This window comes from Micropterus salmoides, unplaced genomic scaffold (genome assembly GCF_014851395.1).
Source record: "Micropterus salmoides isolate LMB-PRFRI ecotype aquatic unplaced genomic scaffold, ASM1485139v1 Ms_hic_scaffold_10, whole genome shotgun sequence".
In the NCBI taxonomy this organism is placed as follows: Eukaryota; Metazoa; Chordata; class Actinopteri; order Centrarchiformes; family Centrarchidae; genus Micropterus; species Micropterus salmoides.
The window spans coordinates 30,982,430-30,996,599 of NW_024040041.1; the positions used below are offsets into that span (position 1 = coordinate 30,982,430).

The following is a 14,170-nucleotide window of genomic DNA, read 5'->3' on the forward strand; positions in this document are numbered from 1 at the left end:
TGACCACGTTACGTCTGCTTCCTGCTTCGCCTTTTATTTATTTTCACAAATACAATAATCGTTTCACAAACCTGAAATGATGTTTTAAATAAAATTTAGCCTCTCAGAAATGATCTAGATTTGACAGCTCTAGGCATAATTGTTTTTGTTTGGACTTGGTTTAATGTGGTCGACATGCTAAAAAAACAAACATAAATAATCCTTCTTTGTATTTTCACAAATAGAATAAAGGTTTAACAAATCTGAAATTTTTGCTTCTCTGTGGAAACAGGTTCCAATTTGGGTGCGGGAATCAGATAACATCACCACTTTTAAGGCTAGACTTGAGACTTTTCTGTTTAATAAAGCTTTTAGTTAGGACAGGGTTGAGCAAACTAGAAATTATTATTAAATTTTATCGTTTTATTTAGTTGATTTTATTCTCATTGTATTTTATTATGTGTTTTGTTACATGCATTCTGTATTTTATGGTTAATTTCAATGTATTTTGTAAAGTGTATTGGGACCATGTCTTTTGGTGATTTTGCACTTTAAATAAAACCTGACCTGACTTGACATTCTGGTCCATATGTGACAGCTCTAGGCATAGTGCTTCATGATCTGGACCTGGTTTAATGTGGTCTAGAAAATAACATATAAAGCACACTTTTTTTTTTTTGCATTTTCACAAATAGAATAAAGGTTTCACAAATCTGAAATGATGATTTAAAAAAACTTTAGCCTCTTTGTAATATCTAGTCCAGTTTGACAGCTCTAGGAATAGTGGTTTTTGATCTGGACCTGGTTTAATTTGGTCTACATGATAAAAAAAACAACATAAATCACCCTTTTTTGCATTTTCACAAATAGAATAAAGGTTTAACAAATTTGAAATGATGATTTAAAGATACTTTAGCCTCTCTGTAATATCTAGTCGAGTTTGAGATCTCTAGGAATAGTGGTTTTTGATCTGGACCTGGTTTAAGTTGGTCTACATGCAAAAGAACAACAACATATAATTCATCCTTTTGTGCATTTTTACAAGCAGAATAAAGGTTTCACAAATCTGAAATGATGTTTTAAAGAAACTTTAGCCTCTCTGTATTAATCTAGTCTGGATTTGACAGCTCTAGGTAGTGGTTTTTGATCTGTTTCACTGTAGAGGGCAGAGTTGGCCACAGTTTGCCGGAAACTCATTGTAAAAAGTCGACGAAGAAGAAGACCCGCGATACACAAGCAAGAACCCGCAATGTTATTTCAAAGTAACAACAGAATGTTTTTACTGATATGAACAGTTTTATACATTAATATAAACGCATCTAAGACATAATGCGTAACGTTACTTGCACATAGACGCGTGTGATGTTATAACACGGCAGAAACAATCAGAGATTTAAATGTTTCATTCACACAAGCTAACGTTAGTTCGTCATTTGTGAGGAAAGTCTTAAAAAATGGAGGAGATGGTGATGGACTCGGAGTCAGCAGAAACATCGGGACCTGCATCACAACTAGGGGTATCCGATGCTTGGGAGACTGTCACTGCTGCTTTGGTAAGTAGGCTCTATCAGTGGACTCAAGACGCGAACATGGAGTGAAGCGAATGCGCCGAATTCCATTCAAATATTTTATGATTTTATGTTTTCTTGCTTGTAGCAATGGTTCACACCCAGTTGGACATGATGTAGGACAGCGAAAGAATTAGTAGGGGTATTCGGTTAAATTCGGCATACATATAACGCTGTCTTCGACTTATTTTTATCTGTCTGTGTTCTACTCTGTTAGCTAACTTAGCTGTTAGCTAACAATTCATTCAAGTTGTCAGTCTCCTCCTGATAAACTTATACTGTACAATACTGTATTCAAGACCAGTAGACTTGAATAAAAGAGTCCAAGACCAAGGACAGTTCAGTCTGAGTCAGTCCAGGTCTGGAGTTAAAGTCAACTCTAATCCATCCCTGGCAAACGCACTTTGAAAAGTGTCACCAACCATTTTCTATCCTGTGTGCATTTTTTTTGGTAATCCAGGCTTGTAGAACAGAGACCAGCTGTGGAGAATTAAAAGTAACTATAAAGGGGCCTCTGTTGAGAACTGAAGACCACATTTCAATATATCTTTTGAGTACTGACTGAGTTGTCTGTCAGGAAACTAGTTCAAGTTCAATCTTTATTGTCCCACAAGGGGAAATTTGATTTGCTATAGGGTTAAAACAAACCTACATGAGGCATAAACAAAGACAAGGACAGCCGTTATATACAACCTCTTTTGTTCGTCTAAAAGTACTCAAAGAGTTAAAAAAGTTAAAAGGTAGCCTCAACAATCTATCGTTCTGAGCAGCAGCTCAAGCTCAGTGCAAATTTAGGGCATTAATTTCCGTGGGTGTAAAGGAACATTTGTATCTGTTTTTATTTTATTTTTCTGAGTACTGACTGAGTTGTCTGACAGGAAACTACGCAAAATCAGACCAATATTGTCTTATTGTAGACTTATAGATACTGATGTAAGAAACAAGACATAAATCTAGAAATAGTGTCTACATTAAATTTTTTGTCCACCAACCCAAGCGCTGACAAGCTTTTTTAGTTTTAAGTGTCCTGCTTTTCTTCTGAAGATGTCTCCTGGCTGCTCGGTGACGGAGCAGGACCTCTCTGAATCATTGGCCCTGCTGTGCAGTCAGGGTCTGGGCCGGCTGCTGGGTAGCTGGCTGCTGGAGACTCTACAGATGCGTTTGTCCTCCTCTGTGGTTCCCGAGTTCTGGTCCGGACTCAAACAGCCGGAGAACGAGCTGGAGGAGAGAGGCAGGGCCTGGGTTCTCCTCACCGCCTTCCAGACTCTGTTGGGCCGGCTGGAACCTTTCCTGGGCAAGTAGAGAAAAAATGTTATGCGTCGCTAAGTTCACTGCTGGTTTTCTTTGTTTACATCAACAATATTCAAACACCCCCTCTTCCTCTTCTTAGGTGGTTTGGAGAGGCTGGGGACGTGGCAAGACGAGGGCCGTGGCAGTCTCTGTGGCCCGGGGCCAAAGGGCCTCCAGGAGCGGGCCTTCACCATCATCAGGGCCCTCCTCCTCTTCTCCCCCTCCCCTGTTCTCCAAGAGCGAGTGCTGGAGTTTTACAGCAGGACCTTCTCTGTCTATATGAACCAGGTGGGGGAGGCAGAAGACGGGGCCGAGGTTCCAGACGGCCCGGAGAGAGGGGTCTGTCGGGGATGCGGGGTCCCGACACAGCAGTGCTGGTGTCAGGAGGCCCTGGAGCAACTGCAGGAGTTTAGCCACATACTGTGAGTGAACAGTGAAAATAACATCCTGCTGACCATTTTCAAACTGTTTCCACACACCCGTTAGTAATCTTTTTAATTTATAACTTATCCAATATCTATAATGGGGTGCTATTCGTCTTTTGTCAATACCCTCTGCTGCACTAATCCATACTTTTATATTAACAGTTGATCAAATAACTTATGTGTAATAAAAGTGGGTTAGTCAGAGCGATGAACCCACAAAGATTTATCACTAACTGCAGTTTCCCCTCAGAGTTTTAGCCTCTTTTAGACCTTCGGTTTGGTTTTGCCGCAACATTTACTGTCTGGTTCATCTCAGTGTTGCAGGCCAGCTGCAGAAAAGCTCTGATAAACCAACTGATAAACACTGTACACGACCTGCTCAGCACGTCAGCAGGCGATGAAAGTGGCGCATTTAGCAGCTAAAGAGCCAGATACATATTTCTGGCAGGAGTGGAGACCAAAACCAGAGATCTGAATTAGATTAAACAAGCTTTAAAATTAACTGTGAGAATAGCAACCACAAGGTTACATAAAACCAAAACAGACAGCTGCATGTTGCAATAACATTCAGATTACTATAAGAATAAAATTACACTTACATAACAAAGGAGTCGAATTAGCTAAAATCAGAGTAAGCTATATGAACAGAAAAGTGATTTAATAAACTAATCCATGAAAATATTGAATTTAATTTGATAGTAGACAACATTATTTGGTTATTTAAGGTCACCCAGTTTGAACCAGTTTGCATTTATATTTTTACATGTAACATCTTACTCTCAGTGTTTCCTCTCCTTAAACCAAACAAAATAACAATAAATGGAGTAATAAATATTTCTCCAGTGTGTGTCTCACAGCATGATCTCTTTCTGGAGCTCCTTCCAGAAACTATTAAACCCATCAGAGAGCCTCACTGCATGCCTCAAATACTCCCTAAAAAGTTTCATATCGTATACGATGATTTATATGTTGTTGGTTTTTTGCATGTAGACCAACTTAAACCAGGTCCAAATCAAAAACCACTATTCCTAGAGCTGTCAAACTGGACTAGGTTATTACAGAGAGGCTAAAGTTTCTTTAAATCATCATTTCAGATTTGTGAAACCTTAATTCTATTTGTGAAAATACAAAAGATTTTTTTATCGTTGTAGACCATATTGTTTTATTGCCCAGCACTAGGTACATGTTATGTATGTACTTCATATGAGGATGACTGGTTGAAGGTTATTTTTCATTTTTATGCGGTTGTAGTTCCAAACTACAGTTGCTGGAGTGGGTCAGCTCCGAGGCCGTCACCTCCATCCTCCACAGGCTCATCGAGCAGCGAATGGAGCAGCACTGCAGGGGAGAATACGAACGCTCTTTCCTGCTGGAGTTCCAGAAGGTAAAACATCCGTCCGTCTGTCCGTGATCACAAAACGCTTAACTGCGTGGCGTCTTTGTTATTTTAAGCACGTTGCGTTTCTTGTGAGCAGTGGCTGGAGCTGGTGCTGGGCTGGCTGAGCAAAGTGTTTGCAAGCGAAGCGGACGGAGACGGTCTGGTATCTGCTCCCGGTGTTCCCAGCGTCCAGACGGGCCACGCCACCAGCTCCGTCCTGAAGCAGTGGAGATGCCACATGCACCAGTTCTTCTGCAGGATCTACGTCAACATGAGGATCGAGGAGCTCTTCAGTATTATCAGAGGTGAGAGAGAAAACGGCGTGTCCTGAAGATTTTGTCTTCAAGTAAAATGCCTAAATTTTGGAAGGAGTATATTTTCACATTTGACAGTGCTAGGCTAGAAGTTTCCATCTGCTTCTAGTCTTTGTGCTAAGCTAGGCTAAATACGTCCTGCACAGAGATGAGCCTGCAGGCGGGTGACTTGTCCACCCAAAATCATGTAACTGTAGTTGAGTTAAGAGCAGAAATGCTATTGGCTGCCTGATTTTTCATGGGATTATTTTCACGTTTCACCTCTCTCTCAGATTTCCCAGAATCTAAAGCTGCCATTGAAGATCTGAAGTTTTGTCTGGAAAGAACCAACCAGAGACAGCAGCTCCTCACCTCACTCAAATCTGCTTTTGAGAGCCGTCTGCTGCATCCAGGTGAGTCGGCCGCCGGGGGCCGAGGACAGCGCAGCATTTGTTTAAGTAGTAACACAGCACAGCAAGATGTTGAATTGAGATTTAATTATCCTCAGTATTTGTCGTACCGTCCACTTTCAGGAGTTCACACGTCTGACATCCTCACGGTTTACATCTCCGCCATCAAGGCCCTCAGAGAGCTGGACCCATCCATGGTCATCCTGCAGGTTGCCTGCCAACCAATCCGCAAGTACCTGAGGTGAGTCAACATATACTTAATACTTGTATATACTTGTTTTTTAAAACATTATTTTCAATATACCGTAAAAATTCAAATAACAGCCAAGGTGAGTTTAATCTCTGAACTCACCTGTATTTGGGACAGGCCTTTAATTCATTTCACACAAAACTCTTTGCTCAGCAAAGATGTGAAATTGGCTGCTATCAAATTGTTAATTTTAATTAGCAGGAATATTACTTAATAAAAAGGAGGCTACCGAGTCACAACTTCTTTTTCATCTCTCGTTTAATGTCTCATGCCAGTAAATCTGAATGAATTATACTTTGGTTCTCATCGTTCTCGTAAAATAAACTATTATACAGCAATATGTAATAAATACTAACGACTGAATCTGACTTATCTTGACAAAAATTTTAAATTTGTAAGCGTGATCTAAGCATCTTAGATGCATTTCAAGCAGGCGACCTGGTGGGCTTTCAGAGGTTTTATGCATCCATATGAACTTCTATAAAAAGCAGAGCAGGCTTCTAATCGAGCCCTGCGTTTATTTGTCAAACCTGTAGCCACAACAGGCCGCTGGTGGGACTTAGCTTTTAATTGAACTTTTACAGTAGGATAACGTTTCTATAATCCTGCTTGATATGAAGTCTAAATGTTTTCTTGCTGATATCTCTGAGTTGTTTGTAGTTTGACATCAGTTGGTAACAAACTTTATTTAAACAAAGATTATGGAGCACTTAACGGCACAAATGAATGAAAAATAAAATATGCAGCTTGAAACTTGACAACGAAGAGAGTCGATAAAAACAAAACGGATAAAATAAGGAAGCTGCTACTTTTTATAACCATTATTTTAATCACTACTAGAGTTGAGTTTTGTTGAAGCTTCTGTGGTGTGTTTAAGGACTCGGGAGGACACAGTGAGGCAGATTGTAGCCGGCTTGACAGGAGACGCTGAGGGCTGCACAGACTTGGCCTCCGAGCTGTCCAGAGGAGACCCGGTGACTCTGGAGATGCAGGACAGCGACGAAGAAGGCAACGACCCAGAGGACTGGACTCCAGACCCCACCGACGCCGTCCCCGGTCAGTAAACATATGACTTGTTATTGCTACAGCCTATATTCATGATCCGCTGTTTGGGTTTGTGTTTTACTGAGAGTCTGGTGTTTTTTTCCAGATAAGATGGGCTCGAAGCGTCGATCGTCGGACATCATCAGCCTGCTGGTCAGTATCTACGGCAGCAAGGACATCTTCATAGATGAATACAGAGCCGTGCTGGCCGACAGACTGTTGCACCAACTCAACTACAACACTGCCAGGTACAAAAGGTTCAGGGTTTCTTTTCTATACTCTCCATGCATATAATCAAATACACAAAGAGACACCATAGAGAGTCATGGAGCAGAGCAGGCCGGTTTCCTCAGCTGTTCAGGGTATTAGATGTGAGGTGACAGTCTGTTGGAGCATTTTCATCTCCTGCACCTTCACGAAGCCGAACCAACAAGACAATGTGGTAGAAAATGCTGACAAATTGAAGAAAGTAAAATATACGCAAGTCTACAGTCACAGAGAATTCAAATAAGAGTCCCTGTAAGAAACATCTAATCAGATTCTGGTGCTGCGTTCACGTTATGTTGGGAGAGATAGTAAATATTCCCATGTTTAGGACTTTCCCAGCTGTACGACTACAGAGTTGGTCATGTGACTATTCTGTGCACTGACAGTACTGCGCCCTAACCATTAAATTTGGGTTTAATTGCCTTGAATGCAGAACTTTAGCTGACGTGAGACATCCGTGTTTTTTTTGCATTCATTTTAGGCCACTGTCTTAAAGAGATGGTATTATGCTTTTTGCCTTTTTCCCTCTACCTTACCTTTTTTGTGCATTTAACAGGTTGGTTTAACAGTGAAAAAGCCCAAAGCTCAGTTAAAACTTTATGGATGAAAGATACTTTTGTTACAGATTAATAACTCACCACTCTGGAACTCTGCTCCAGTCCATGTTGCCAAGCTGGTCGGCAACATGTAGCTGAATTGAAGCTGTTTACCGGCTTCTCGCTGACCCGCCCTTCTCTGCTTCTGATTGGCTAGTAGTCCGTAACTAGGAACTGCGCATGTGCAACTGCCAACAAAGATCATTTAGAGACAAGATGTATCACTCCATAGCTAAAACGAAGCCTTCAACAGGGTGAAAAGAGGAGCTGCAGCAACGTGCAGTCTGACAAAAATGTAAACCTGTTCTGGTTCAGCCCCTAAATAAGATTTTGAACCTGGAAATGAGCAGAATACCACCTCTTTCAAAAAAAAAAGTAAATTGCCCAGAGAGTTGGGAGACTTACCTGCCCGATGGGCTGCTGACTGTCCAAGAATCATCAACATCCACAAGGTCCAAACAGTTCACAGGTATATTAAACAAGCATCCAACAGCAATAAAGTCCATAAAATGCAATAAACAAGGTGAACTGGAGTCACCAAAACTTAGGCTTTCCCCTATCACCCCCCCCCTTTCTCCTCCAAGCTAACTGGTGATCAGGTGATATCCCAAATTGCTACCACCACCAAGTGACCCAACAACCGTAGGCAACCAAAAAGGAGTGAACAACATTGCCCATACTGACTCCTACAGTGATTATGACTTGAATGTCTATCAAAGTACTTACAATGTGTAAACGGGTAATTAAAATAACTCAACTAACTAAGTAAAAGCTGTATAATGGTGAGTTGAGCTTTATATTTTGTGTCTGATTGTGGTCACCTATGCTGTGTCCAAAATGTCATCGTCTGACGTTCTGTCCTCCGTTGTGTGTTTGCAGGGAGATTCGTAACGTGGAGCTGCTGAAGCTCAGGTTTGGGGAGTCTCACATGCATTACTGCGAGGTCATGCTGAAGGTAAACACCGTCTGACACGATGTCACATTAGTCCCCATGAAAGGCCGATGCAGTGGTGCACTGTCGCCTCACAGCAAGAAGGTCGTGGATTCAAACCCCAGTTCCCCTGGTATTTCTTTGTGGCGTTTGCGTGTTCTCCCCGTGTCCGGATTCCTCCCACCATCCAAAGACATGCAGCCTAGGTTAATTGGTGTCTCCAAAATTGTCCTTAGGTGTGGATGTGAGTGTGAGTGGTTGTTTGTCTATGTGTACCCCGCCTTTCGCCCAATGTAAGCTGGGATTGGCTCCAGGTTGACGATGGATGGACAGTCCCCGTGAAACAGTTCAGTTCAGACATATTAAATGTCTGGGAAATTGTGACCCAAGCATTGATCGGTTAATCTAAAAAATAGTAAAACAAGGCAAGTTTAAAAGAATCATAGGTTTGGGGTCCCCTGCTGGAGCCCCCGCGACCCGACCCTGGATAAGTGGTTGAAGATGGATGGAAGTTTATTAGTAAAGCACATTTAAAATGCTTTACATAAAACATAAAAGGCATTGACAAATGAATGAATTAGTCTTTGTTCCAGATGCATGGGACACAGATGGGACACAAAAACTGAACACTGCTTCTCTATTTTAGTTGAGTTTAGCTAGATTAATGCCCTACTCACACATTCCTTCCTTCCGCCTCCTGTCCAGGACATGGCGGACTCTCGGAGGATCAACAGTAACATCCGCGAGGAGGAATCGAGGCTGAGCGAGGAGGAGCAGCCGCCGCTGTCGCTGTCGTCCATCATCCTGTCCTCTGAGTTCTGGCCTCCGCTGAAGGAGGAGAAGCTGGAACTCCCTCCGCTCGTCTGCCAGGCGATGGAGGCCTACACGCACCGCTACGAGAAGCTCAAGGTGGAGCTCACCTGCTGCTTAACACCAATCTGTTGGTTTTGTTTGGAGGGCACGGTTGCACCAGGGAGGGCATGTTTTAGATTTTTTGGTTTAGAATTGCGATCGCTTTTTAGTCAATTGCTGAAATTAAGTTTTTTTTTAAATGTATTTATTTATTTCGTTCATGCCGTTTTACAACATTTTGTTCGGCTTTCTTTTTTCAGACCAACAATAAACACATATATATTTTTATTTTTTTTCCATGAACGAAAAAAAAAAAGGAACAGGAAGAAGAAAAATCTTGTAGTACCTGTCGCTTTTTGTGCACATCAAAAGAAACAGAAAAACAGCTGCTTTATGAATGGATCAGCCCCAGTCCATTCCCAATCACCATACATTTTCAGTAATACCTATCTTTACACTTAATTATCATCATTTTTAAATCTTTTTTTTTCTTCTGCCTATTTATCATAATTTTTCTTGCAACATTCCTGTATTTTTTTTCTTATACAAATTCTTAAATTTACAAACACTTTTGCAGCACTTCAGTTCATAGTCCAAGGTGTTCCACAGTTTAACTCACATCTGTTTTTGAGTAGTACGTTCAAAAAGAGTTTTAAAATAATATTGCATGAAGATGCAGCAAATTAATCAGTCAACATGTCATCACCTTTTATTTTGTGTTATAGGTATTAGGGGTGGGGTAAAAAAAATCAGTGCACGATAGAATTGCAATATTTTTCATGGCAATACTGCAATACTGTGATTTTTGCTCCTGAGTGATGGTTGAAGAAACCAGATTGTTAATTGTGGTCAGAACAAACACTTGATGCAGTGGATTAATTAACAAATCTGAGGCAGAGCATTCAAAACATTTGATAAATTCTTTTTCAACAAATATGCACAACTAAAATTAAGTAAAATCGTATTTCATTCCCTTTTCCTCCACTTTAGTGCTTATTTAAATTAATTAATTAACATTTGTTATATTGTTATTTTGTCCATATAACTATAGTTATTTATTTATTGCTCAGCCCCAACGCCAATCAATCTTTTATTATATAAATTGCACATGAGGGAAATAAAATAAATAGCTTTTTCAGTCAGCGTGCAGGAGGAAGTGAGTAAAATAAAGATGGCGGCATCAGAGAAAGAAATCAGGAAGGCACCGTCCGCATTTAAATCAAATGCTAGACGGATTTTTTAAGGAGGAGGGCACAATGGAGAAAGATAGTGTTGTATGAAAGTAAATAACTGAGAAGATGATGGTAACGCAAATGTTAAGTCAGCTCCAGTGAAAGTGAGACAATCAAACAGAGCAATTTATCTTTTTAGATAAAACAGATTTTGACAAAGTTTTTCTTTGTAGACATAATGTGAAGTTGGAAAAAAAGGTAAAACCGCATATTGCAGAAAATCGCAATAATGCATTGCATCGTGATAACATCGTATCGTAAAGCCTCTGATGATTCCCTGCGTTAACAGTTGCAGTGCATTCAAGGGCTCTACGACAGCTGAGGTTTTAGAGTTGACGGCAACATTTTAAATGTAAGAAACAACTAGTCGCACATCGGATTGTTTTCAGTTTACGTGTTTGCTAATTTCTTGTTATCTGGATTAAATTTTGAGACAACCACAGGGCAGCTCATGAATGCAACTCTTCCTTCTGTAGTAAATATTGTCCTTGAAATCTTTATTATTTTTCCTTATTTGTACTTTTATTTCCAAAAACCTCACACCCCGCTGTCTGACTCGTCTTATGTATAGTAGGGATGCACCGAATATTCAGCCACCGAAATTAATCAGACGAAAATAGCACTAAAAGCACTTTCGGTGTTCGGTCTAATAAGTCAAAAGACCGCATAAATTTTACTGACCAATTACATCAACATGTCGGCAGTGTGGAAGCATTTTAAAGTGTCCTCCTGAATTGTCTCCCAGCACATCCACTCCATCTGTGGCTGACTTCTTAGAAAAGGTCTGACCCGCTTTGAGTGTTTCTGTCACTTGTTTATGAGAAGGCCATTAAGCTAGCCGCACCTAAATTTGGAGTGCACACGTATTCAAACCTTTATGGTAAATCCACTGAAACGGACCAGTTCGAGCTGACAGGCAGGTTAGAGACTTTATCCTGTCAGTTTGTCTCTTTACAAAGACAAGTGTTGCAGTATGAGAGTCCTGCCTGAAGAGAGGCTGTGAAGTCTTCATGTTACGCCGTACGAGAACCACATACAACAGTATTTATCAAACTGGGTCCGACTTGATGAATTTAGCGCGAGGATACACATGTGACAACGTCCGGTTTTCAAAATAAGGTTTCTACTCAGGATGGAAATAAGATTAATTGGATTATATTCACAGAAAGTATAAAACATATTACATGTGTCCATTAAAAGTAAATGGACTCATGTAATTTACTTTACCGGACACTGAGTAAAAAGCACATTTTGACTATTTAATTTATGCAATGGTAAAAAATAAAAATGTATAAAAATTTACCTGTTTGGTAGTAGGCAAATATTTTCATTATATTCAGTTTCGGCTTTGGGCCAAAAATATTCATTTCAGTGCATCCGTAGCGTAAAGCTTATTTGTTTCGGTACATTATTATTATTATTATTTATTTTTCATTATTTCAGACATCACAAAACACCCGTTCCTGTGCTGGTCTGGATTAAAACATTTTGCATATCACATCTCCCCAGTCTTTTCTATCAGCCGGCAAAAAACTTTACACGTGTCATCGCTGATTTGTGTCTGTAAATATAACGTCTAAACAGTTTGACGGGTGCGAGCGAAGCTTTTGTGTGTGAACAGATGTTAACAGCAGCTTGTCTTCTCTGTTTCAGGCCATGAGGACGCTGAGCTGGAAGCCCCACCTGGGCTCAGTCACTCTGGACGTGGAGCTGGAGGACCGCACCCTCACCAATCTCACCGTCTCGCCCATCCACGCGGCCATCATCCTGCACTTCCAGGAAAAAAGTACAGTCTTTTAAGTTCATGTTATGGTTTGTTTTCCTGCAGATATTCTATGTTTAAACTTAACATTTTGGCTAATCCCTGCTGTTTAACCTCTGTGGGGTCGTTATCAAAGTGATGGGCTATAGGGCTGTACATAACGATTATTTTTCAAGTCAATTAATCTAACAATTATAAATAAATAAAATATAAATAAATATCAAAAACATGTCTAATCAATCATCCTGATGAAGCACATTAGAATAATGACAATGAATAAAATTTAATAAACAGAAAATATGAAACGGCTGAACGTTAGATGACACACGTAACATTACGTTACCATGACAGCAGCGGGGCAGAAATTACTTTTAACATGAAGGCGAGAAAGAACGGACTACCTGTCCTCGTGCTCATAATGTGCCGCGCTTGTGTGGAGACGGAAAGTAACCCACGATTTGCGGTGGTGCCGTCAGAGCGCCGGGATACTTTCGCTTCACGTGTTCATGGACAGCAGCTGGCCACATCAGAGCTGGACAGCACTGATCTGACTGGTAGCCTTTTTGTTCAGGTTCATGGACGCTGGAGGAGCTGAGCGGGAAGCTGGGCGCCCCGAAGGAGCTGGTGCACAGGAAGCTGGCTCTGTGGCAGCAGCACGGCGTGCTGAGGGAGGAGGCGGGAGGGCGCTACTACGTGGTGGAGACGGGCTCGTCCAAAGAGAAGCTGGAGAGAGGCGTGATGCTGATCGACAGCGACGAGGAGAGGGACTCCAACACCACCACCCAGTCTGAGCAGAGGGAGGAGAAGCTGCAGGTGCCCAAAACAAACACACACAAACAAACACATCGCAACACAGTAAACAAGATGAAACGTGACCACCTGAGGAAGCATCTTAAAACATAATCCTTCATCTCTGCAGTTGTTCTGGGCCTACATCCAGGCCATGCTCACCAACCTGGACAGCATGACGCTGGAGCGCATCCACTCCATGCTCCGGATGTTCGTCGCCACAGGACCCGTCGTCACGGAGATGGATGTGAACGAGCTGGAGGCCTTCCTGCAGAGGAAGGTCAGGGAGCATCAGCTGATCTTCTCCACAGGCGTCTACAGACTCCCCAAATCCAACTGACGGAGGAGCGTGAGAGCGAACACAAGGGAGGACACGCTGAGGTGTGACGCTGCATTCATGTACTGTGGGAAATCCTGTTCTCCTCCGCTTTTGGGAAAGAATCCTACTAGAAAGGCTAATTGTTGTTTTGCAGACTGACCCCGTTTTTCAGATTAATTTGGACGTCACACACAAGTAAGTATCAGTACCTGAAAGAAGGGGATAACTCTGATGTAACACTGATGAATTATAAATATAAAAGCTCTTTAAAGTCCTGTGTGCGTTTGTCTGAACTGAATCAACCGAATCAACACAGCATTTTTCCTGACATGTGACAAGTTTATCTGCCGTCTGAAACACAGAACACTTTCCTTTCAACAAGTTCAATTTCCCTATTTCTTCCCCAACACTGTTGCATTCTTCCTGCAACATTTGGATTCTTGCAATATGAAGAGCCTCCTGATAGTGTGTGTATGTGTGTCGATGCCGAACTCAATGTGGAATTTGGGGACTCTAGTGGGCATTGCAACACATTCAGGGTTCCGTATATTTAAATACAATATATGTGTATTACAGTAAAACTTTAAGTAAAAGTCTAGTACCAGTTAGACGCCTGTCCCTTACACTGGTGTGGCTGCACATTTAGACAAATAAACCCGTCTCAATTAGAAGCCTGGTCTGGGTTTTATATAAGTTCTTTGGATGTATAAAACCTTTAAGTTAAAGCCCACCGGGTCTGTTTGAGCTAGGCTTAGTTTTACTGCTTAAATGTTTAAACCTTTGTC

The 14,170-nt window shown here is 41.3% G+C and overlaps 1 protein-coding gene across 1 annotated transcript; it reads left to right on the forward strand.

Moving 5' to 3' along the window:
- The first annotated feature begins 1,280 nt into the window (after positions 1-1,280).
- On the forward strand, positions 1,281-13,660 carry LOC119895202 (anaphase-promoting complex subunit 2-like). The gene is made up of 14 exons (XM_038708144.1): positions 1,281-1,532; positions 2,592-2,841; positions 2,938-3,259; positions 4,514-4,646; positions 4,738-4,945; positions 5,227-5,346; positions 5,467-5,584; positions 6,471-6,649; positions 6,744-6,885; positions 8,380-8,455; positions 9,137-9,340; positions 12,169-12,301; positions 12,849-13,090; positions 13,197-13,660. The coding sequence occupies exons 1-14, from the start codon at positions 1,434-1,436 to the stop codon at positions 13,404-13,406; spliced, it is 2,436 nt and encodes an 811-aa protein (XP_038564072.1). The 5' UTR covers positions 1,281-1,433; the 3' UTR covers positions 13,407-13,660.
- The last annotated feature ends 510 nt before the right edge of the window (positions 13,661-14,170 follow it).